Consider the following 23,793-nt stretch of genomic DNA (forward strand, 5'->3'; position numbering starts at 1 on the left):
GACCCATCGGGAATCCAATGAGAGCCTACCGCGAGGGCCTTCAGGCCAATCAGAGCGCAGTGTCACCGAAGTAGGCCGGCCCGCAAGAGAGGACATGACGGAGGTGACGGCCATGTTCTGCAATAGTGTTTGTATCCCTCCGCTTCAGTATTTACCTTTGCATGATTTTGCATGTGGGGAAAATGTCACTGTAGCCCCTCTGTGCCCTGCCTGCTTTCCATACGAGAACCCGCTAAGGCCATTTGTTTGTTTCACCACATACCTGCAAACCTCGAATAACCGTAAAGCCTGTTTCACACATCACAAGAGAGAAATGTTCAGTGTTATGAAGCGTCGTAATTGTTTTCCACTGCCTGTTTTTTATCATGTTATCCGATGTTAAGGCATTCAGCTAAAATGTTGACGGATTTTTAGTCACCTTGTGAAAAAATACCACATTTTAAAGTAAATATGTGGACATGTTAACAGTCGTACCGCCATAAAATGTCTAAATGGGTAACATTAATCACACAATCGTTGAATTGTAGGCTATTCTAGTCCAATAATGTGCAGTCATGTAGAACATTTCCTTTGAATGTCGTATGTATGCTAAGTGTGACTGTTGACCTTTTGAAAATAACAAAGTAGCGTACTAATAAAACAACCCCAGTATGCATCTTAATTTAGATTTTATTAGATTACAGGGCTGGATTAAAACACTAGAGGGCCATGGGCCAGTTATTTTAAGAACCATTCATATTCCAACTCTCCCAATCAATTCATTTTACCAAATTAGTTTTTAATTGTTAACAAATTAGTTTTGTATCCACTATAAAATGTCAACTGATACATCAAAAGTTTTCTCTCAAGCAGACTGGACATTCAAGGTCACTCAAACGCAAATAGAGTATAAATGCAGAAGCACACTCAAAAAGTGTAATATCATATATTTATATATATATATATGTCTTTGAGGCTGCAGTTTTCAGCAGTGCATTCATTTATTTTAAAATTGAGACAAAGCTTTAAATTCTCGATTATCAAACTTCAAATCATGAAGGCCTTGTTGTTTACATTTACATTTCAATGGGGTCTGCAGGCAGCAAGTGACAACCTTGAGAACCTGTACCTATGTACCTTAAAGGATCAGTTCTATATTTTTGGAAACTTTTGGGGACTTAGTCTCAGAGAAATATAAGAAAATAGTTCTACCACACCCCTGGAACACCAATTTTTCATGCCGGATAACCAACATGTATCAATAACATTTTGTGTTAAATGAGGAATTTTATGTATTGGGCAGTGACTCTTTTCATTTAACTGTTAGAAAACAAAAAAAGTGTATTTTATTTTGAAAACTATTCCTTCGCTTTGCAATCAGTGGTTACAAGACAAGACAGATAAAACAATGAAAGGATGATTGATGAGGGGAGGTAACTCATCCAGGCAGTTAAAGAAATACTGTAGATTGAAAATGTCCTGCATTCCTAATATTGTGCTGCGTGCATTATTCTTTTCTCCTCTGGGTTTCCAGGCAGACTTGTGTCCTAGTTTAAAAAACTAATGCTGTATCAGACCTGGTGCTGCGGACTACTGGGAAAAGCGGTGCCGACAGAGATAAAACACATGACACCTTGTAAAAAAGCCTCATCAGAGACATCTTGTATTAGAAACACAGTATCAAAGACTGGCTTGATTTGTTGCATTCAAACCCACACACTACAAATAGGCATAAAGATGAGTCACAGACAGATCTTACAACACTTTACACTCAGACATGGACATCACTGCTGACCAGAATAAGCAACAGAGAAGAAGAACAACCAGGTCTGCTCTTGTGCACAGAGGAAAGAAACCATGTTAAAGGGACCAAAACGCCCCCGGAGAAAAGCAGAGTGCAAGAATCCTGTGATGACCTGAAAGTTTTCAAGAAGTTCACAGAAGTCATTTGAATGGAGTCCAGCAGTAAGAAGAAAAGTCAAAGTGTGTAGCATAATAGTGTCCAGAGGCAGATGTAAGAAAATGAAAAGCAGGTTACAGAGTGCACAGAGATCAAGGCAGCAAAGGAAGGGAAAGATCAGCTGAAGAAACTCCAGAAAGAACCGGCCTCAGGCTCCTGAGAAGAGAACAGAGTGGGCATCTGTTAAATGGTCACACAGGCTGAAGAAAGACTTACAGTTAAATTGCTTGAACCATTGAGTGTTGTGGCTGCACATCAGTTGGTAGAGTAGGTTAATTGGTCGGTCGTTTGATAACAGAGCTTTTTTCTGTGTCCCTGAGGTGGAAACTACGCCCCATGTTGTAACAAATACACAGCAGTGATACTCTTTATGGATAACATGCCAAATGAACTCATCGTTATTAAAGTAGTTGGAATGCAGAAACTGTAACTGCAAGTATTGAAACCAAGGATACCTTGAGCAGGGAAACATGGGAGGACACAAATTGGTATACACAAAACATGGACAAATGATGTTTAAGGTGTCTTATTCTCACAAAGCTTCTGAAAAGACATAACGTCCTGATTTCCACCCTCTCTTTGAAACAGAGAGAGATTAGATGCAATCAAAGTTTCTCTCAAAGAAACTTTGTTCAGGAATATTTTACCTCCTGGGGCCAATCTTGTTTGATGACACTGTTCACATTTTTTTGTTACCATAGAAATAATCTGCTCAAACATGCAAACAGGACTGAACTGCTTGCATAATTTGTGCTTTACTAGGCCTATATTATTTTTTTGCTTTGTTTGAATATGCTTGGCCTTTTCTGCACATTTATAACATGTCGGTCCAACCTGAAAAGTGGGGTCGCTTCTCTGTTGCAACCTCCCCACATTTCTTGGATTTATGCCATCATACCTTAAAATTCTGTGTGACCATAAGTTTGACCTGAACAGAGGGCAGCACAACAAACCTTAGAGGTCGTCGGCTCCCGTCTAAAAATGTGCTTTTTTAACCCTCACTGGTAATGACAAAAACAAGCCAGAGTGCTCTCCATGCAAGTCTCTCCCTCTCTGCTGCCCACACACACTCCACACTGCCTCCCACACACACACTCCACTCTGTCATCATGTTACTCTTTTAGGACCTAGTTTAATTGTGAAGACCAAAGGGCACTTGTCGCTCAGATCATTGGTGCAGCTGCTCAATGGGCATTTTTCAAATTCAATTTCTGGAACAAAAAATAGGTCAGTCTGATTTTAGAACGCTACTGTGTCTAAAAGTTTGATTATATAATGCCATGTTGTCAAAATGTCATTTCAGAAAAAAAACAAAGATAACTAATAATAAGCCTAATGCAAAACTTCATAAACATATTTTAAACTTGTGTTTTTACTAAAATAATTTGAATATATTGTTACAATTGACCCCCAAAGCAGGTTACAACAGGTTAACTAATGACATTGCAATCAGCCATAGCTGATTTTTATATCTACGAAGAAGTACTAGTTTACGCTGCAGTAGATATGAGATGCAACTGGATCTAATAATGCTAACTGACCACTAATAAGCATATGTTAGCATGCTAATAAACTGGACTATGTTGCTGAACATGCTACACGATGTCACTTTTAAAATTAGCGCCAGCAGGTTATTTAGCATGTTAATGTTAGCATTAAGCTGAAAGGTAACATAGCTTCCAGTAGACTCTGGTTCCATCATGCAATTGTTTGTAGTTATTTTCTAAGGTTAAAGGGTTAAAATCGTTTACATGTTGTGACCTTATATACCGTCTGTGGTTGTGACTAGTCATTGTTAATTCTAAAGAATCTATCTTTAGGCTATGAAAGGTAATTTGAACAAAATAATCCACCACAGAAAGATACATAAGTACTGATTAGTCAAAAAAGAGACTATCTAGGAGCAGTCCATTTACTATTCACTACATTACTTGACCTTTTTTAGTGTCTGGAAGAGCTAATATATGACTGAGAACGGATAGGTTGGACACATCAACCTTCTCACAGGACTTGATACTAACAAGTCTTTAACTAAGATGAAAAGTTAAAGAAGTCTTCTGTGCAGCAGCAGTTAAATGCTCAAAGAACTTTTTATTTTGCTGTTAATGTCTTTCCAGAGTGGATGGTGGTAAGGGGCAAGACCGCGCTTAAGACTGGAGGTCAAGCCTGTTAGTCGGACTCTCCCGACTCCACAGACTCCACCTCCATAAGCAGAAGGCTGTCTCGAGGGACAGTTAGCTTGGTCATGTTAGGAATCCCGGTCACCACGCAGCAGCTTACAGCACTGCGGAAAATCTCCATGTCAGCTGCCTCGGACCACACGTTGGTTGACGCGTCGTAGAATTCCACGTTATCGGATGTGGTGAAGCCATTGAAGCCTCCGACAGCAAAGACTTTGTCGTCAATGACTTCGATTCCGAAGTTGCTGCGGGGTTTCAACATGCAGGACACTGCGTGCCAGGTGTTGGTTTGAGGGTTGTAGGCCTCAACGCTGCGCAGACGGTTGTTGCCATCAAAGCCACCAACCTGCAAAGGGAACGTTTTTTTTAAAGTGTCAAAATGGAGACAGAACGATCTACTATCACAATCTAAATAGAGAAAATGATCATTCATTGCATATAGAGCAAAAGGCAATGTATTAAAGGTGATAACAGCTAAAGTCAGTGAATTTGTCAGTCACTGACTAATCTGTCCAGATGATGAATCAAACAGTCTTTAGAAACCCATTCCCATATCCAGTCATAAACTGTATTTCAACATTTACTAGAGGGGTTGGTATGATATTTACACTAACATATGGATACATCTTAATAACGTAACTGATCCACAGCTTCATATCTAGCAACAACAAGAGGTGGACATTTGCTGTTTTAAGCAAAATATATTAATATATGTTAAATGAATTAGCATGATAATTGACAAATCATTTTATGTTTGAGGATTGTGATGGCTTTTGCTTTTGTTGGCATGCTAACCTGCTAAACTAAGAGAATGAACATTGTGTAAACATCATAACATGAGCATGTTGGCATTGTTGTTGTTAAGTTTTTAAGTTTATAAGTAGGCAGTGATAATATGAACTTACTGCATAGACAAATCCTCCATAAGAAATGACTCCAATTCCACTGCGCCGGCTGATCATGGGGCTGATCATTGTCCACTGGTTGGTCTCAGGGGTGTAATATTCACATGAAGGCAGGCACTCGTTTCCATTGAAGCCACCACAAATGTAAACCTGTGTAGAACACGAGGGTTATTAAGAAATGTACCATTTTCTAAACTTTGTCAGATTACTTTTAAATGTCAATGTCAATATAAACAGCAGTATCATGTTATCGACATGTTAAATAATTTCAGGTGTGAGCAAACATTTAGTGAAGAATGTGTTAGTCAAGTGTAGAAGAGGGCAATACTGCAACTCGCACCACTTAACACAGATCAGAATCAGAAATACTTTATTAATCCGAGAGGGAAATTTGATTGTTACAGTTGCTCCAAATATACAATATAGCAGTAGAAATATAGTAAGAAAAATATTAATCAAATAGAATAGGAATGTAAGTAAGAGTTCAATAATAGGTCCAAGAAATATTTACAGGAATCAGAGTCAGATGGAATATATACACACATTTTCAAGATTATTGCACTGTTTGTTTCAATATTGCACTTTGTTATCATGGACATATTATTCATTATTATTATATTGCAGTTTTAATAAATAATGAGTTATGGTGGAAGTTACAGTTTTTCAGTCTGCACAGAATATTATAAAATCTTGACATAATTAAGTTGGACTCTACCCTCTGGACAATATTCCTACTTACTTAAATAAACATTCACAAGGTCATCAAACGAACTTTGGTCTTCTACCTCATCTAATAGTTTTCTTTACACAAAGCCCTAAAGTTCTGCTAGTGTAAGACTATGTAGTAAACTCAGTCGACTATGAGTCTCAAGTAGTTCACAAAACAAATGATCAATGTTCCAGTCTCTGTCATACTCCTCTTTTAGTCCCAGCTCTTTTTTTTGCTCTACCTTGTTGTCGAGTGAAGTGCAGCTGGCGTCGCTCCTCTGCATGTTCATGGGTGCGATAAGACTCCACTGGTTGGTCTCGGGCTTGTAGCGCTCAGCAGTGTTGAGTCGTGCATGCCCATCGTAGCCTCCCAGGGCGTATATGTATCCATTGAGCACGGTAACACTCACGTAGCAGCGACGGCAGTACATTGGTGCTGCTTCATGCCAGGTGTATGTGCTCAGGTCCAACCGGCGCATGCTGTTGAAATGCTCCAAACGATCAAAGCCACCAACACAGTACACGTACCCGTCGAGGAATGCAGAGCCGTGGTAGGCCCGGGGACGCTCCAGATCGTTTGTCACGTTGATCCAATGGTCGGCTCGAACATCGTATGCCTCGATGCCATGAGTCGGATCGCCACCGCTCCAGCCTCCGAGCGCCAGCAGGACGGCAGGAGGCAGGCGAGGGCGGACAAACGGGTTGAAGAGACCAGACAGCGATGGCCTGTTTGTGATGGTGTTGTAAAAGGCTTCAAGGGCCTCCATGCATGAAAGGTCATTTCTCACCAGCTCATTGGACATGACATGGATCCTGATGTACTCTAGACTCGTCGTAGCCAGCCGGACCTAGAGAGTGAAAAACAGGACCTCCGTGAATCAAACCTATTTGACTTTAGTTCAGTGAATCTCATAATGGTTTGATCAAACTAACTTGTTATCTTTATATCATAAGAAGAGTGATTCTCTGTACATTTGTTAAAGTCAACAAACAAACATGTCAGTTCCTCTCTCAATGATTCATGACCCAACCAAATGTACGAATTAGCAGAAGGCTAATAGGCTACTTAGCTAGGTTGCCAGTTACAACATCCGGCAGCCATCTTTGTTGTTTGTGACAATTGCAGTTTTTTAGATTGCATCTACAGTATGATTCCCTTATTGCATCTTTGAACCTTCCACCAGGGATGCATGGAGAGAGGCAAGGAAAAGATCTCTCTAAGAATTAAGAGCTTTGTGATGGCCTGTAAAATTAGCACATCTGGAACAACTTCAGGTGCAAGGGAGGATTAAGGAGCAAGGAAACATCAATTAAGAAACGTGAGCTGTAAGCAGTGTCTCAAGAGTGCTTAAATATGCCCCGTATATGATTGAGAAGGGAAAGGTTGAGACTGCACTTGATTCAGGAAATCTAATGTGTGAACAGGATGGGGAGCAGACACACCCTAAACCTATTGGACTGATCTGGTTGACTTGAATTTGTCTTACTGTAAGGATTTCTGTTGCAATCATGAGAACACAGCTAGCTACATGCTAAAGAACTAAATCTCACATCAATCCAGTGTGGAAAAAGTGATCTTACCTTAGACAAGAGAAGGCTGATGTGTCCATCTCGTTCCTCAGGTCTGTGGCCAATCCAGTGAGTAACAGCCTCAAACACAGATCTTTCATTTCTCACATTGAGGTCGTCTCTCTCGAGGAATTCAACTAGCTCCTCTACGGAGAGCTGGAAGAACTCCTCACAGGAAACAATGTCCTCAAAGTGATCAGTGATGTAGTGGTACGCTTTGTGCTGCAGTTCCAAAGAGAAGACTATTTTGGTGAACTGCCAGATACCGATGCAGTTTTCTGGGCAGAGCTGCTCTCCGAGGAAGTCACAGCAGGTTTTGACGATGTCCATTACACTGAGCTGATCAGCAGCTAGCAGCAGCTGCTGCACGTTTTCCTCGGTTATAGGAACAGAGCCGGTGTAGGCAAACTCAATGATGAGCTGCATCATGTCAGGAGACAGGCCCGGTATGTTGTAGACTTTTTTGTCAGGGGTTGACCAGCGTTTGAACAGAGCTCTGTGGATCATTTAGAGACAAGGTGGTAAATTGAAAACAAACCGTATACAACTATTTCTTATTATTTTCACACTATTAAGAATATTTTGGAACTTTCAAAACATACAATGTGACTGAATGAGTTAAAGGGCCTTTCCTAGTGTACCAAGCTTTAAACCACAGAACTGATGAACTAAGTGTACTGTGAGGATTACATGCTTTCTGTATATGAGTTTAAGGAATAGCACATATTTCTTTTTGAAGATATATGAATATATGTTTCATCTTAACTGCAACTTAAAGCCCTGATTAACAGTCTGGAATACTCAATTCTATACTGTAAGCCCATCAAATCACTTTAATCATCACTTGTCACTTTATCTTGCCATTCACGGCACATAATGTCTTAATTGCCCTGTATAGTTAACTTAACCATTTATATTGTACTTGTATATACCCCCTATTTTTATTCACATTATCTTAACTATTCTGTTTAAACTTTTTATTTTGTATGACCTTCTACTTGTCTTTGTGCTGCTGCAATGCCCGAATTCCCCCTCTGGGGATAAATAAAGTATTATCCTATCCTATTTAGTAGTTCATAGAGAGAAACATGCTACCATTTTGTATGTAAAGGAATTAAAACTGTCTGAAACAATAATGCATCATTCAAGTCATAACCCAGAGTAAGAATATGATACCAAACACTCATTGGTTTTAAAACTTGATTTCTATTTTAGTTTTCGTTCTTCATCTTCCTTTCACTTTTCACCACTTTTCACAATTAATCGTAGACACAAGGCAGTGAACTGACTCTTTGTTTTCTTGGTAAATTAAATCATTTAAAGTAAGGTGGCATGGAAATGAGAGATTGGTGTTAACTTACAATCAAACTTTATGAAAATTATTGTTTTTTATCCTGATTTCAAAACTGAGCATCAAGTCAATGTACAAAATCCCTGAACTTCACTTCATGGGACTATTTAATTTTTTTAACACAACCTTCAACCTTCATCTGAACTGATATCCTATACTGTGTGTTGAAAGAGAGGGAACCCGCTCCATTGGTTGACTTTTAAATTATGAATTATCCTTGAACACATGTTGTAAATATCAGGTGTCCATCAGGTTTGTTTCTTTGCTGAATGAATCAATGTGTCTTGTGATTTGGGCTTTTTCAGACTTTAATCATGAACTGATCATAACTTTGATTCTATTCATGAAGTTATATAAGTTTATCTGCTTTTCCTTAAGGATACTAAATGTATCAGCTGATTCAAACAACAAACTCACCGAAAGTAAGAGCTGCAGTTACAGAGGATAACTTTGTGGATTTGAAACTTGGCATCCTCAACTTTAATGACTGCATCACAAAATTCTCCCTCCAGGCGGAGTTCATTAAAGTAGGATGATTTACTTCTGTCACTCATCTTGATGTTTTTTTTAAGATACCTTTCTCTCAGTCTCTCAGTCACCTTGTGTTCTGGTTGCTGGTTTAATCTCAAATGTCTCTAGTTTGTTTTAGAAAGGATGAGAACACTCAGGCCTTATGACAGAAGTGACAGATTCTAGAATCCAACATTGTGACATCACAATGACAACGGAATCATTTTAATAATAACAGATTTGTTTATGTTGTTGAGAAAGTGTTAATTAATTCATACAGTATGTTTATGATTGATTATTTACTCCATTACATTTAAATATTATTTCCTGCCCAATGCCATAGGCTCTCATGTTAAAGGACATTTTTCAAAATAAAAGTAGCAGACAGCATTTTGTAGTAACTACAAAACCTCCATGATATTATCAGCACATTTTTTGACCTTCAAAATTAAAATTGCATTTAACCATTTACGTGGGATCTTCAAAAGACTGAACATTTTGCAGTAGAAGTTAAAGATTACACTTAAATGTACTGGAAGTACATAATGACACACATTTACACAAAGCAAAACACACACAAAAAAGTATTTAGTATTTATATAATTTTCAATTGTAATGTAGAAAAAAGTATATTTGTCCAAAGTATGAAAAGTTCAGTACTTAAGGGTAAAAAAAAAATGTAATTCAAGTACTTAGTCTATAATATGTTTTTCATGTTTGAATCAGTGTATCATAAAGAGAGGCTCAGAATGACCTTATTCCTTTTGGAAATAAAGAGGTATGATGTATTTTTAGTGTTTGTAAAACAGCATGAGACCTTGAGTGGACAGTGATTGGCCACTTGGGGCAGCAGATATTAAGGCTTCAAAAATCAATATCGTTGCTGATGTAATACATAAAACTTCCACACGATGGCAGCAGCAGAACAGAGAAACACTCCCGCTGCTGTGTGTCCTCTGCAGTCCTTCTGAAGCTCTCAAAAACAGCTTTATAGCCTCGTAGATACACCCACAAGGCCAAATATCCCAAGATACAGCCTACTAAATATATTTATATAAATAGTGTCCCTTCTTTCAACTGAGTCTTTTAAAAAGATCGTATATTTCTTACAGAGGATCTGCAAACACATCACACAGACTACAGTGACGGAGGATTAAAGCCCTCAATCTACCTGTTTGATTACCTTGAAATTAGCTATGCAATATGATTACCCTTTGTAATTACTCAGCAGACAGTAAGAGGGGCTGGACTTTAACCTACATTTAGAGATCCCAATACATGCGCACATAATCTAAAACCTATAGGCTGCGTGTAAAAGATTTTTTTTTTTTCATCTGCAGCTGAATATCCCACAGGAGCTGCGCTGTATAACAAATCTAACTCTAAATACTAAAGGCCTCATCTCGATTCCACATCTGGGATAAATTAAAGCTTCATTTTAGCATTGACACTGTCATCATATTCCCAATAACCCATGGTAAAAAAAAGTAGCCTCCACTAACAGATATTGATGATATTTGAACGGCAACTTCATCTTCGATCAGAACTTTTTTTAAGGCGTTTATCGAATAATTACGTCGGGAAACAGGACTTATAGCCTAGTTATATAACCGTCATGATAAATGAGTTCAGAAACATTGAAGCCACTCATTACAGCTATTATAGGCTATCTAAAAATAAAAGTGTTGCTAAATAAAAACGATCATTTCTTTCAATAAAATGGGAACCCGGGAATAAAGCATTTTTTTATTGTCTAATATGCTAATTGAACATTTCTAGACAACAAATACATTTTAATGGAGTTAATTGCCTAACAAATGTTTTGATTTGTGTCCCATGTCGTCTTGTATGTTATTTGTATTTCCCCTCCTCTACTGTAGGCCTAAATCTGATGGGACAATAAACCTCTGTATAGTGTTACTGTGGTCCAAATCACATTATCACGTTTGGGCCTCTTTTAGTTGAAACTTTATGAACGAGCAGAGATTAAAAAAAACAAAACACAGCGATTCAAAATCAAATGCAACATAACAAGTTTGACATTCTGTTGCGATAAATTGAATAAAATAGTTATTTATCTCTCGAGAAGTGAAGATTTAGATGAAATAAGCAATTACCGTGGACACTGTGGTTTGGTGCAAGACTCAGGAGTAGAAAATAAAAGCTGGACAGTTTGCTTACAGTTTTTTTTTCTTATAATTAGAGAGATTAGGGTAACAAATGAAAATCCTGAAGACTCTGCCAGAGACCGTAAACCTTCGACGAGGTAGGCTGTTGGCTATTTCTCATAAAACTTGTAATCCTAAATCGCATCTTGAACGTTTTGTACAGACTTTATATTTGGCTTGCAGTCTATTCAAATCTTTGTTTTTTTGGTATTGACTTTATTTTGTTTAGATCACCTGTTGGTCCAGTAAAGAAAGACGGGTTAAAGACGTTCCCTTTACTTAAACGCTGTTTAAAATAATAATGTAGCTCGATGTTATTTAAAACAAAAAGCCTGTTGAGTCTCAGCCACTCGTGACGTGATCAGTCAATTCATCAGGTGTCCCTTTAGTTTCTATTTGATGTAAGCAGGCTGCATTTATTATTTAATTATTGATTTTAGTGATTGATTTTTTGTAATAAAGTGAAATTGCTCTACTGTTGATTTTTTTTTCAATTCAGACCAGCTTTGAGACAAATTCCAAAAGACTGGGTTAATTATACATAACATATTTCATGAACACAATCCCAATGCTTGTAATATCTTTGTTCTGCTAAGAAATAAAATAAAAACCCACACACAATGGGTTCATAAACCAACAACCTCCAAACATTAACAAATGATTTATTTCATTATTTTATATCCTGGACGAGGGTTGAACATAAAGTAAACATTGATTTTTTTAAATTATTAACCAACATGCGTGTTTGAATACAAATCTGCAAATGTATCAGAATAATTGATTAATATCTGTCTGTCTGTCTTCTCAGGAATAATCAGTGGCTATACTGGCTCATTCTATCCTCCGTATACTGAGTTATTTGTTGGCACAAGTTGACTCAAACCCTCCAGAAATGTTTAGTTCTTCTTCTCAGAGTTCAAAGACAGACCTGCAGACATCATGTTCACTCAGGAGATCCCATTTTCGGAGCAAGTTTTATGACAGTTTTTGTGAAAATGTTTTTTTTGGTGCTCATGTCAGTTTTAAACTGAAGAATAGCTTCTAGCTGAAGATAAAGAAGATCCAAAACAAACAAAGAAACAAGAAGTAGGGCGCCCTGCTCAGGTTGGTGTGTTGTTTCTACTGTATTTGCTGTATGTTGTATTACATTTGTTTCTTGATTTCTTAAAGACTGTATAGGCTGCAAACTGCATACATCAGGTTCTGGGCTGATTCTCCACACGCAGCGTTCATAGGTTTGAGGCAACCCTAATGACATGCTTTCAAAATAATAAATTGTGTTTCTAAGGAACCTTGACAATATACTCCCAAATTTTGGACAAACTTTTCCATCTCAATTGAGTTTCCATGTCATTTGACTGTTTTTATTGCCCTCTTTGTTAAGCAGCTTGAGGAGCCAAGTCATCAAATATTAAAAGTAAAAAAAATTTTACCAAAAAATCTAAATATATCTACAAAAAAAATGCAGGGATACACTCATGAAGTGGAGAATTCACAAGCAAGGACATGGTTGAAAACAGTCACCTTCCCTTTGAGGTCCTGTAGTATCACAAACTTGACAGTTCAATCAATACCTGTGAAAAATGCTCACTTTCCCCTCAACAAGGAAATCAGAGAATAACCCGCTGAGTTCATCTTGACACTAAGATTTAGAATGAGAAGCTATAGACACTCTGGAGTTTGCAGAGAACTACATTTATTTTAAAAAGAAGAAAAACATATATTTTTTGCATATCAGACAAATAAATGCAGTGAGTACAAAGAGGTCTGCATCAATCAGCTTTAACCCCTGATTATCTCACATTTTGTCAATTTTCCCTTTTCTACTTTCCCACGATAGCAGAGACTGATCTGCAACTGTTTTCAATATGCAAATGATCTCCAACACATCAGACAAAAGGGGTCCAGAAAGATGCAAAGCCTGCTGGTGGTCCTTCTCATAGAACAACAGTTGACTCCATGCAAACCGCAGAGGAGCTGAGAATAAGATGGAATATAAAATATATATTCAATATATGATGTACTTTATTTAAAGTCGATTCTATGTGTTTTTTCTTATCTTGTAAGTGAAGCCAAATGGTTTACTCACAGGCTTTATTTTGAATTTTTACAAAGCTTTTTAAAAAAAAAAAAAAACATGCAAATGTCCATTTCTATAAAGGCATGCATATTGCTGAAACAACTCTGGAAATTCTGCAGCATGCCTGCATCTAACAAGAGTGCCCCCTCTTTCATTTATTATACACCACCATGTCTAATTAAGCAGCTATTCAAATCAGAGCTGCACCATTTGAATATTGGCGCGACGTGGGGGTGAAAGGGTGCCAGGTCTGAGTTCTCCTGCATGCAGGGGCACAAACACACACACACACTGAATCATTGTGGGGAGGCTAAAGCATTACAGCTCATACATTTACAGTAATCATATTTGTAGTACATGTCAGCTGCATCGACATGTTGCTCATGAACATGCATAAATAGTCAGGCTTTAACCCGCCGCCTGTGCGCACTGCAGCCTGCATGTTGTCTGGCCTGGCAGCAGTAAAACAATGGAGGGATGTGAGGGTGCTTTACTGCTGTCGGAGGCTCTGAGACAAACTGTGACCCAGCAGCCAAAAGACTGTCTGCTTCTCACGGCCTAAGTAACGCGCTATAAAAGTAAGGGGCACCTATAGGGAGTGTTTTTGCACGCTTTATCTTGACTTTGAACGCACCACATTAAGTGGAATAAATCGATGTTTTATGTTGCTGGAAATACGAGAACATGTCCTAATATTAAACACTTCGGATTGAAATAAAAAAAAGTGGAATAATGACGTTAAATATAGGCTATGTAAAGCATACATGATGCTGGCAATAAGTTACAGTCCGTCTAGTATAGGATCATTTATGTTACTTTACACTGCTTACATCTAGGACTATTGCAGTTTTAAAAGTACAGCGATTTTTTCTTTTTTTTTAAAAGAAATTTGTATAGGTTTACGATTGTACAGGTACGACTTTAAAGTAGGTCTACAGGATTTATATAGTCTACGTTTTGGGACATATGAAGTATGGGCAGATTATTTGGGTCTAATCTATGTTTTTATTGGCTTTATAGACTCAAATCCTTTGTATTGTAATACTGCACATACAGAGTGTGTCTTATCTTATTTAAAGTGTGTTACTTTGCAGTTCTTTTATTTAGGCTGGTTTTCTCTTCATGAGGTATACTGATATTTTCATGGTCTGCAGCTTTAGGGACCACTCTTTTGCGTTTGAGGACATTTCTCGAACTTTTTGCTGATATAGGCCTAGATAGTTATCTTTACACCGAGACAGAACCATTATTATAGTCTATTTATTATGATTATACAGTTCTGTAAAATAGACTGTTCTGTATTCTTGTTGAACTAAGTTGTGAACAAATATTTTAAAGGCTACCATAATGCTGACATATTTATTTTATTTTAAAGAGGCTTAATCTACACTTTTCATGTTTTAAAGTGATTGTTTTTTTGGGGGGTTCATGGTCTCTTGTAGAGGGGTTTCAGAAAGGGTTGTGTGGCGCGCGCTCACAGCTCCTCGTCAGGGATCTTTTTGGAGGTTGTGTGTGTCGATGACGAACTTGAATTATCGCAGGACAGTAAACATGTCTGTGCTTTTTGTTCACATGGTGCAGCAGAAGCACTGATATGGATTGCAGTTGTTTCTAATAAAGTTAACATGAGTGACACAGAGAAAACTTTTTTGACAGGCTGGCAGGCTGATGCCAAAAACAGGTGAGGCAAGCAGGTATAGCCGTTTATTTCAAAAGATAGTCTTTACTCCATAGCCTACATTCGGTTTTATTCCCCCCACTAATTAACAATAGGACACTGATGGAGGATTTGTCGCAGCAGGCTGATGCCTTTAATAATGACATGTAGGCTGTAAGGTGAAGATTTTGGCACAGGTTAATAAAAACATGAAAGCTTCACAATGTCTGTTTTGATGTCAAATAGGCCTTTGTGTGCGCTTCATTCGTTTTTGATAAGTGGATTTTGGTGGAGAAGGCTTTTCCTAACAGGTGTCAAACTGGTTCAAACAGTCAAAGTAATTTCTCTCAAAGAAGCATGTGTTATTTTCAATGTTACAAAACATTACCGTAACATTATTTTACTGTTAATAAATCCATCATTAAAACGCTTCCCTTTATAAAGAATGTCTAAAGTTATAATTACATAGGCCTATTTCTAATTTGAGGTAGGCTACATTTTTCAGTGTGTGTGTGTGTGTGTGTGTGTGTGTGTGTGTGTGTGTGTGTGTGTGTGTGTGTGTGTGTGTGTGTGTGTGTGTGTGTGTGCAGCAGAGATGCAGCTCTGCGGCCTGCGCGTGAAGGCATCTCCACTCTGTGAAGACACACATCAACATGGCTGAGTTCACTTTATTTCATGCAAATGACAGAGCCCGTCTAGTCTGTGCATATACATACAAGACAGACATGGACATGAGATCCCACACAATAAGGTTCCAGAGGATTCTTCTCTCGTCTTATTCTAAAGATTTCTGCTGCCGATTATCATGATAATCAGCTGAGCTCAGAGCACCTCTCGTGTCTGTCTTTTTAAAGTTTTTATCTGAGACAACAACTTCTTTGAGATTCCGTCAATTCTGGGTGAGAAGCCAAATACAAAAGGCGAGACTATTCCTATTAAACCTGAAGATGATGGTAACTTTTCTCAGTGATAGTATTCACTATGTATGTGAATTAATCCACGTAGCCTATTATCTCACAATAAATATTAAAAGACGCTATCAGGATGTAACATCATTAGGCCTAGAAATAGAATTTATTGGAACAGTTTAATGATGCTGACGTTTAGGCACTTTAACAAAATAGAGGATACACATCTAACGTTTTATATTATAGGCACTACGTCTTGGTGTGCTTAAGAAACTTTTACTATAGTCTAAAAATCATATAGTAGTGCACACTGAACACACACTTTGTCTGAAAGCCCCCCCCCCCCCCCAGAACTCAGAGATCGTTTGCAGCATGACTGAATGATGGATCCACCGTGCACTTCTGCATGCGTCTGTTGGGGGGCGTGAGAGCTGCTGCCATAGGTCCTTATTACAATCACAGCGGCCGTCTTGCATAATATGAAAAATCTCAGAGGGTGGGAACAGTTTTTACCTCACTGACTCACGAGGGGGCGGGACTTGGACGGCGTATATGATTTTGGACAAATGAGACGTAAACGCATTTGGAGAGACAGCGGTGGGGAAGATGTAGCTCCTCCAACATCTCCCCCTGCGTGGTGAGGCGGAGGGTGGGGGGGCTGAGGGTGTAGATCCAAAAGGAAGAAGAAAAAAAAAAAATCACAAGAGGACCCGTTAGATTCAAGAAAAAAATGGACGGTGTCGGCGGAACGTCACGATGCGCCGTCGCCACAATAAAGCCCAATACGTCGCTCGTGAACGCGCGCACTTGGCTCCCAGCATGCCGCACGTCCGGAGGGAGCAGGGCTTACCAGGAACTCATCCAAATCCGGTGCAACCCACCGTGCTGCATCTGAGAAGGACACAGTAAGAACCCTTTCATTTATTTCTGGTGATTTCTTGCATTTTGAGTCTTAAGTCCGTGCAAAACGGAACAGAGAGGCGCCAAATAGGGCAAAAAAATCGGTACGTTTTAGGCTGTAGCACATTGTACTCTGTATTTATCTTCCAATATAACATAATCTCAAACACTAAATGTGTGATTCCTCTGCTCTAAAACCAGTTTAAGGTGTGCTTGTATCGTGCACATCACATTGTGAGATAAAGGCTGAACATCATCAGATGGCAGCATCAGCACCTCAGACGTGTACTTTCACTTGTGGCTGCTTGGATCCACTTTTGTTTGGTACAGGATAAAAAAAAATCCAAAATGAGTTAAGTGAAATCTGAATGTGATAGTATGAAGTCAATTAACCTATTTAACACCGAGTTTATGGTCTTTCCCTTTGGCAACAGTCTCCCACAAGGCATTTCATTAGTTTCAGGCTCCTTTATTGGCATTTAAGTCAGAGGCAAATGAGGATTTATATGTCTCCCTACTCTTATCCTTCTGCATTTTAACCTACATTTAGAATACAATATGATTCACAGAAAATGCCCAGCAAACAACATGGTGTTTCTTTTAAACTAGGCGAATTCTTTGCAGCCAACAAAGCACATTTTTTTTGTTCCATTAATGCTGAACCTGGTCAGCCTTATATTCTTTGTCGTTTGTTATCCTGTTGTATAATGTTGCTCAATTCCAAAGCGGTTAAGTCCATAAAGTGGAGGCTTTGGTAAACCCTTTGGCTGTAAGGCTCCTCATCTATAATTACTGGGTTCCAGTGGGTCCATTAAACGCCTCAGGCCGCTGTGTTGGTGGTGTCACTGTGGCCTCGGGCGGTGCAACCTGCCGCAGCCCCGCGGTTGTGTTTGGCATGTTTGCTGTCAACAGATTACGAGCTGGAGAGGCTAAACAGTAGGGAAAAGCATGAAAAAAAAAAAAACAGAAAGGCTGATTATTGTAGCCTACATAGAAGCCAGCAGCGTGGCTTCCTGCAGCCTGGGATTATACAGCACGGTGCCAGCACGGAGAGCTCTTACATAAGGCCTTGTTAATCTGTGTTGAAAGCAGGATTTTCCTCTCACGCATGTTTGATTTGGTGTAATTATTATTTCACTTATAATAATCTATTACTTCTGCGTCAGGTGGTCACGCCCTAGAAACGTTTTTTTTTGTGCAATTCTGGACTTTTCTGTATTTAACTGATTAATGAGGGGGGTGGGGTGTGTGGGGGCATTGAAACACAAAGTGTACACGTGCAGGGGACTATTTCCTTCAACATAGAAAGGCCCCTTTACTGCACAACTAGCCAGGCCAGATTATGCAAAATCTGCAACTATTCCTCCCGAAAGAGGTCATGAGTCAGGGCTGTATCATGTGCAGTTAACATGACTCTGCACTTCGAGTGAACAGGTGCATCCAGGTAGAAAAAGAAGAGGGGGAGGGGGAGGGGGTGGTATGTCGAGACAGCAGCATCCTAAGAGCCTCTCTCTGCTGCAGAGTCAAAGAAGCTGCAGGTGCAAAGCTCTGACTCAACCAGCCTGCTGCTGAGCAAACACACACTGGGCTTGTCTGGTGCGTTCACTGACCCAGTGGGCACGTTTCCCACGCAGAGTGTTTTCCAGAGGGACAGAGAGAGAGAGAGAGAGAGACTGTGTGTGTTTGTGTGACTCTCATTTAAATAAAAGGTGTTTTTCAGGGACATTTCAAGAGACTATTACTGAGTCCGTTTTTTTTCATTTCCCCTTCAGAAATTTGCACCCAAAGGCAACAGAAAAAAAGACGAGGACGTCCTCCAACTTCCAGGTAGGCCAAATATAAAAGCATGAATGAATCCGAGAACTATACAACCAACCCTATTGTCTCTGCATGTGACTTAAACTGGCTTACAGCTTGTAGTGCTCTACAGGGAAAAAAAAGTTAAATCCATACTGTACAACATCTTTCTTTAACACACACACACACACACACACACACACACACACACACACACACACACACACACACACTAAGAAGCAGGCGATCACGCAGCCACAGCAGCAGCACGCTGTGTGGAACTAATCGATTACTCGCGGAAATCATTTTTAAATCCTTTCTGGATCCTTTATGTGAAAATGAATGTTCCGCTAAGACTTCGCAGCATTACCAGCAGCTTTTTGTGCTCCTGACAATCTGTTAAAGTAGAACATTTCTGTGTAATGCAGCTGATGCGTATTTAACAGAAACGTGTGTAATCTCTCTGCAGGAACAAGAGAGTCAGCCCTACCTGTAAATGTGCATGTCTTCTCTCTTTCATTTTAATATAAACACGTTTCCTTTCTGTACCTCCTCTGGGAATACGGATATTTGTATTGGAAGAGCACCTTCCAAAAGCTAGGTTTGCAAGTGCAAAACTCTAAACTATTAGGCTACAGCCGAATATGAGAAACACGCACGCAGTTAAACACTTTAAAGAAGATTTATTGAACGATAAAATGTTTAATTTGGGTTTTTAATTTAGCCAGGAGTCAATTTAACATTCTCTCTAAATCACGAATTTTAAAAGTTAAAATAAGCACCAGAGGGAGATAACGTTAATAAAAAGGAAAATAAAGAAAATAAACATGTGGAATTACTACCATTAGAGTTATTGTTACTGAGTTTAGCAGGAGAGAAAAAAACACTATTATTAAGCTACATGACAATTATTTGAGCCAGTAAAACAGCAACCAATATCCCATTTAAAATTCATTGCAATTCAAAAATGAGAGTCTAAGTTGATCATTTTTAATTCCCTTAACACACACACAGCTCCTCACTCAACAACAGGTTTGACTGGGACGAAATTCTGAAGCCAATTTGATACAGCTGTATTTCAGCTCCGCTCTCTGCAGATACAAACAGGAGGATACATAGAAAAAAGGCCTACAATGTCAAAACAAACTATAACAGAATTATATATAAGCTTATTATATATCATTAAATATTTTAATAAGCGTAACGCTATGGGAGTGTGAGGTGTGAATGTGAGGTCTTGATCTCGTGTGTGTCACGGCCTGAAAACAGCAAACTGATCTACTAATGCATGTTTCTTTTTTTGGCAAAAATCCAAACTGCTACACAGCCTGCGATCCATCCTCCTTTATTGGGACCTTTCGAGAAAGAAAACGTGTGTAATAGATTTTTTAAGCGTGCGGTTAAACGTATTTATATGTCATCAGAATTAAAAAAAAACACCTTTATGATAAAAAAAAACAAAAACAAAAAAAAACTAGAGCTTTTAACGGGGTTCTTTGTTCTGCGGAGCGTTTTGGCCTATTTCTGCTGCCTCTCCATAATGGCGCACGGAAGTGTGTGTGTGTGTGTGTGTGTGTGTGTGTGTGTGTGTGTGTGTGTGTGTGTGTGTGTGTGTGTTAATTAGACATCACATCTCGCTGCTAACGCATTAATTGAAAGCCAGAGCTACGTGTGACGTCACTCCCCACTCCATCACTCTCTCTCCCACAGCCAATAAAAACGTAGTTTATTAGAAAGGCAAAAAAACAAATGCTTCTTTATATTTTCATGATCGGGGAAACTCACATCTTGCGCATTTGATATATATATATTTTTAACTTGCATCCAAATATGGTGAAAATATGATGGTAACATAACTCCAATCCAATGAAAACATTAGACATTTAAATATTATTTATTAAAAATCTACAATTATTATTTACTATTATTTAAACAAAATCCACAATAATCTGCACAAACTTGTTGATGTACTTAACTTCTGACAATACCTTAGCTTCTTATGAGTCTTTTGTTACTTCCTCCTCTCCCTTAAAGGTATATACATATAAACTTTGTACTCAGTGTACTGGTTTTATTACAGTTTTTAATGTTGAGGCTGTATGTTCATAATATTTAACTAAAACTGAAGATAACATCATGCTATAAAAACCCATCGTTATGAATGATAAGCACATTGTGCCTGTACAGTAAACATTAAACAAACTGGACCTTTAAAACAGACTGAATACCTTTATGTAGTGATAGAGTATTTATCCAAACTATAAAAGTGCATGTGTTACATTTCAGGGGATTTCCTCCTTTGCATTCAGCTGTAATATTTTCTATTTACAATGTTTGTGTAAATTATTCCCTGCAGTGCTGTTTCACCCCCTCATAAAGATCTTTATTGTTGTTGTCTTTAGTTCACTGGATACTCGGCTTTAATGCTTTGTTTTGAATTCCTATAAGAGCCCGTTCACATTTCAGCGGTATAAAAAACACTTAATAGCTTGGAAAATGTGTTTTCCCAGCAGTATCCCCTGTGAATCTTTAGTCATGCTTGTTTTTCATCTCATTTCACTGAGGCGTTCTTAACACCATGTGATAAATCATCTGTATCAACACTGCAGATTTATGACTATTATTGTCATATGTGCAGAACACTAAATTACCTCTGCTTTGTTTGGTGAATTAGCCTTTTAAGCTCTTTTTTTGCCCGTGTCATTGTTTGTCCTTACAGGTGTGTCGGGAGCTGTGTGTGTGTGTGTGTGTGTGTGTTGTTGGCAGAGAGGAGGAGTGTGTGCAGGCCCGAGGGGTTGTCTGTTATCTTTGGTTATCTAGCTGTATGAGTGACGTACATTCTTCATAAAGCTAGATAACCGAAAGTAACAAGAATCCCATTACACGCCTGCACACCGAGAAGAAAACTAAAGAAACAAACACATCTAAAGAAAGCAGAAGAAGAGGAGTGAGCCTGGGACGATGGACGCTTCTAGTGGATGACGTGAAGGTATGATGCTGCTGTGTTGCATAAGACAAGAGGAGGGAGGGGGGGGGTCCATGAAGGGATTAATGTGCAGCAGTTGACAAATGTCATACATGTAGTCTAATTAGACAATTAGCTTTATATACAACAATCAGATTTGATGTTTCTTTTGTTAAAATCAAAGCTTCAGTTTTGCTGACATGGCGGGGAATACTGCAACTTGTGCTGTTGTGAGGATTCCTACATTTTACTGGGTGGCATTGTGATAGTGTAAGTTTGTGTGTAGTTGTGTGTATTTCCCCATACTACCTTTTTAAAGCCAAAGAAAGAGAACACACTTGTTAAGCACCTGCTTGTATTCATACAAACAATGGAAAGATCCCCTAGGGTTTTATCTTTCTTCTTAGAAATACACCAACCAGTATTATTGACAGATAGGAGATGATGCCCTCAAACTTCCAAATTTAGTCAAAATGCCTTTTTGACTGTATGTTTCACTTAAAGGCCCATTTTGGAGATTTGCAGACTTTTACCAACATAAACAGAATTTTGTGTTTTTTTTCCAACGGGCAAATAATCTGCAAGATTAAACAAAACTGTGCAGACAAATTAGTTTCCAAAATCAAACAAAACTTGAGAAGTTTATTTGCCGTGCACTCCACCTCAGAGATGTGTGGCCTTCACCTGCCTGCAGCCTGTTTTTGAGTTTATAAAAATGAAAGGCCTCCTCACCTCATCACAGATCAAATCAAAGCAGGTTGCTCTGACACGCTCACAGAGTCTTCACCTGCTCGATGTTGTAGTTTGGACCAAGAAGATAAAACTAGAGAGTGAAGAGTTAAGCAGCCTGTTTGCATGAGATACATTTTTTTTTTTTTTTTAGGAAATCACAAGATATAATCCTTTCCCTCCACTGCGCCTCTTTATCATGCACAGACACAGACACAGACACACACACACACACACACACACACACACACACACACACACACACACACACACTGTTACACACAAACAAACTACACACTCAGGAATTTCTTTGTTTGCTTGCACTCTGTTTTGGGCACAATTTGTCCCCAATTGGTTCTAATGAGCCTTTTTGCTGTTTCATCAGAGCTAGATCATTTGCCTAATCTTGGTTTTAGCCCAGTTGTATCGCCTGAATTGTTTTATTATTTATTATGTTGTAGTCATCTTTAGATTTGGTGTAAACTACACATGGTGGAGTTGTAGATTAGATTAGATTAGAAAACTGATCCCCAGCGGAGAAACTCATTTGTCACCTGGTCAGTTGATACACACAACAAGCAATATTGACAGTACATCACAGTACACAACAAGTAAACAAATAACAAACACCACTGAAACCATGTGAATAATCATGCACAGCCATGAGTCAGAAACACAACTAAAAATGCTCATTACAATATGGGACTGCTGCAGGAACAAAGGAGCTCCTGAGTGGTTCAGCGGAACATTGTGGCTTCTGAGTCCGTTAAAAACAGCACGTAGAGGATCGCCTTTAAAGATCAAAACAGTTTGAAGTTTGGTCCTCATTCTCTTATGAACAGCTCAACTCCCTCGTACATTCAGCCCCCTGCCAGATGTAGACATCTCTAACGGGAAAGACCTTTGTTCATGTACAGTAAGGCTTCAAGTCTCACAGCTTCTTTTTTTTCTGAAGTTAAAAACCACAGCCATGGCTTGTAGCGTATATTTGGTGAGTTTCAGGGCTCAGGTGACGGTGATGTGCATGCATTGTGTCACACAGAGGCAGTGTTGGAGAGAGAGGTGAAACTAAACAAAGAAACACCTCGAGAGGCAATTAGCAGCACTTTGCTGCTGTTTGGAGAGTCTCCACTCCAAATGATGCTCTTCTGCAGCCGACTTTCTGCTTTTCTAATAATTAATTTAAAAGAGGTTATCACAAACAGACCAACAGGGCCACTTCTGTAACAAAGCAGAAACACGGTGTATTACATGACACCTCTATCTTTTTGTTTAACTTTGTCACTGATACGGACTTGAAACATGTTTTTAAAAATAAGCAACAAAATCAACACTTACATTTTAAGGTAACATCATGTCAGCACTTTCAGTTTCATCAAATCAGTGAGAACAGAACTCCAATAGTTTGTAAAGCAGTGCGCATAAAT

The 23,793-nt window shown here is 38.8% G+C and overlaps 1 protein-coding gene and 1 long non-coding RNA gene across 2 annotated transcripts in view; both read right to left on the reverse strand.

The window, feature by feature from the left end:
- Positions 1 to 3,917: 3,917 nt before the first annotated feature.
- On the reverse strand, positions 3,918 to 9,221 carry LOC132991345 (kelch-like protein 10). Its single transcript, XM_061060094.1, has 5 exons — positions 9,070 to 9,221; positions 7,314 to 7,797; positions 5,975 to 6,580; positions 5,025 to 5,174; positions 3,918 to 4,465 (listed from the first exon to the last, which is right to left on the reverse strand). The coding sequence occupies exons 1-5, from the start codon at positions 9,204 to 9,206 to the stop codon at positions 4,109 to 4,111; spliced, it is 1,734 nt and encodes a 577-aa protein (XP_060916077.1). The 5' UTR covers positions 9,207 to 9,221; the 3' UTR covers positions 3,918 to 4,108.
- Positions 9,222 to 12,947: 3,726 nt separating this feature from the next.
- The window catches only part of LOC132990672 (uncharacterized), a 32,674-nt gene continuing 21,828 nt past the window's right edge, over positions 12,948 to 23,793 (reverse strand). Inside the window, exon 3 of the long non-coding RNA XR_009676088.1 lies at positions 12,948 to 13,307. This is a non-coding gene — a long non-coding RNA (uncharacterized LOC132990672). The remainder of the gene's footprint in view (positions 13,308 to 23,793) is intronic.

The sequence above is a fragment of the Labrus mixtus genome, chromosome 16, assembly GCF_963584025.1.
Source record: "Labrus mixtus chromosome 16, fLabMix1.1, whole genome shotgun sequence".
Taxonomy (NCBI): Eukaryota; Metazoa; Chordata; class Actinopteri; order Labriformes; family Labridae; genus Labrus; species Labrus mixtus.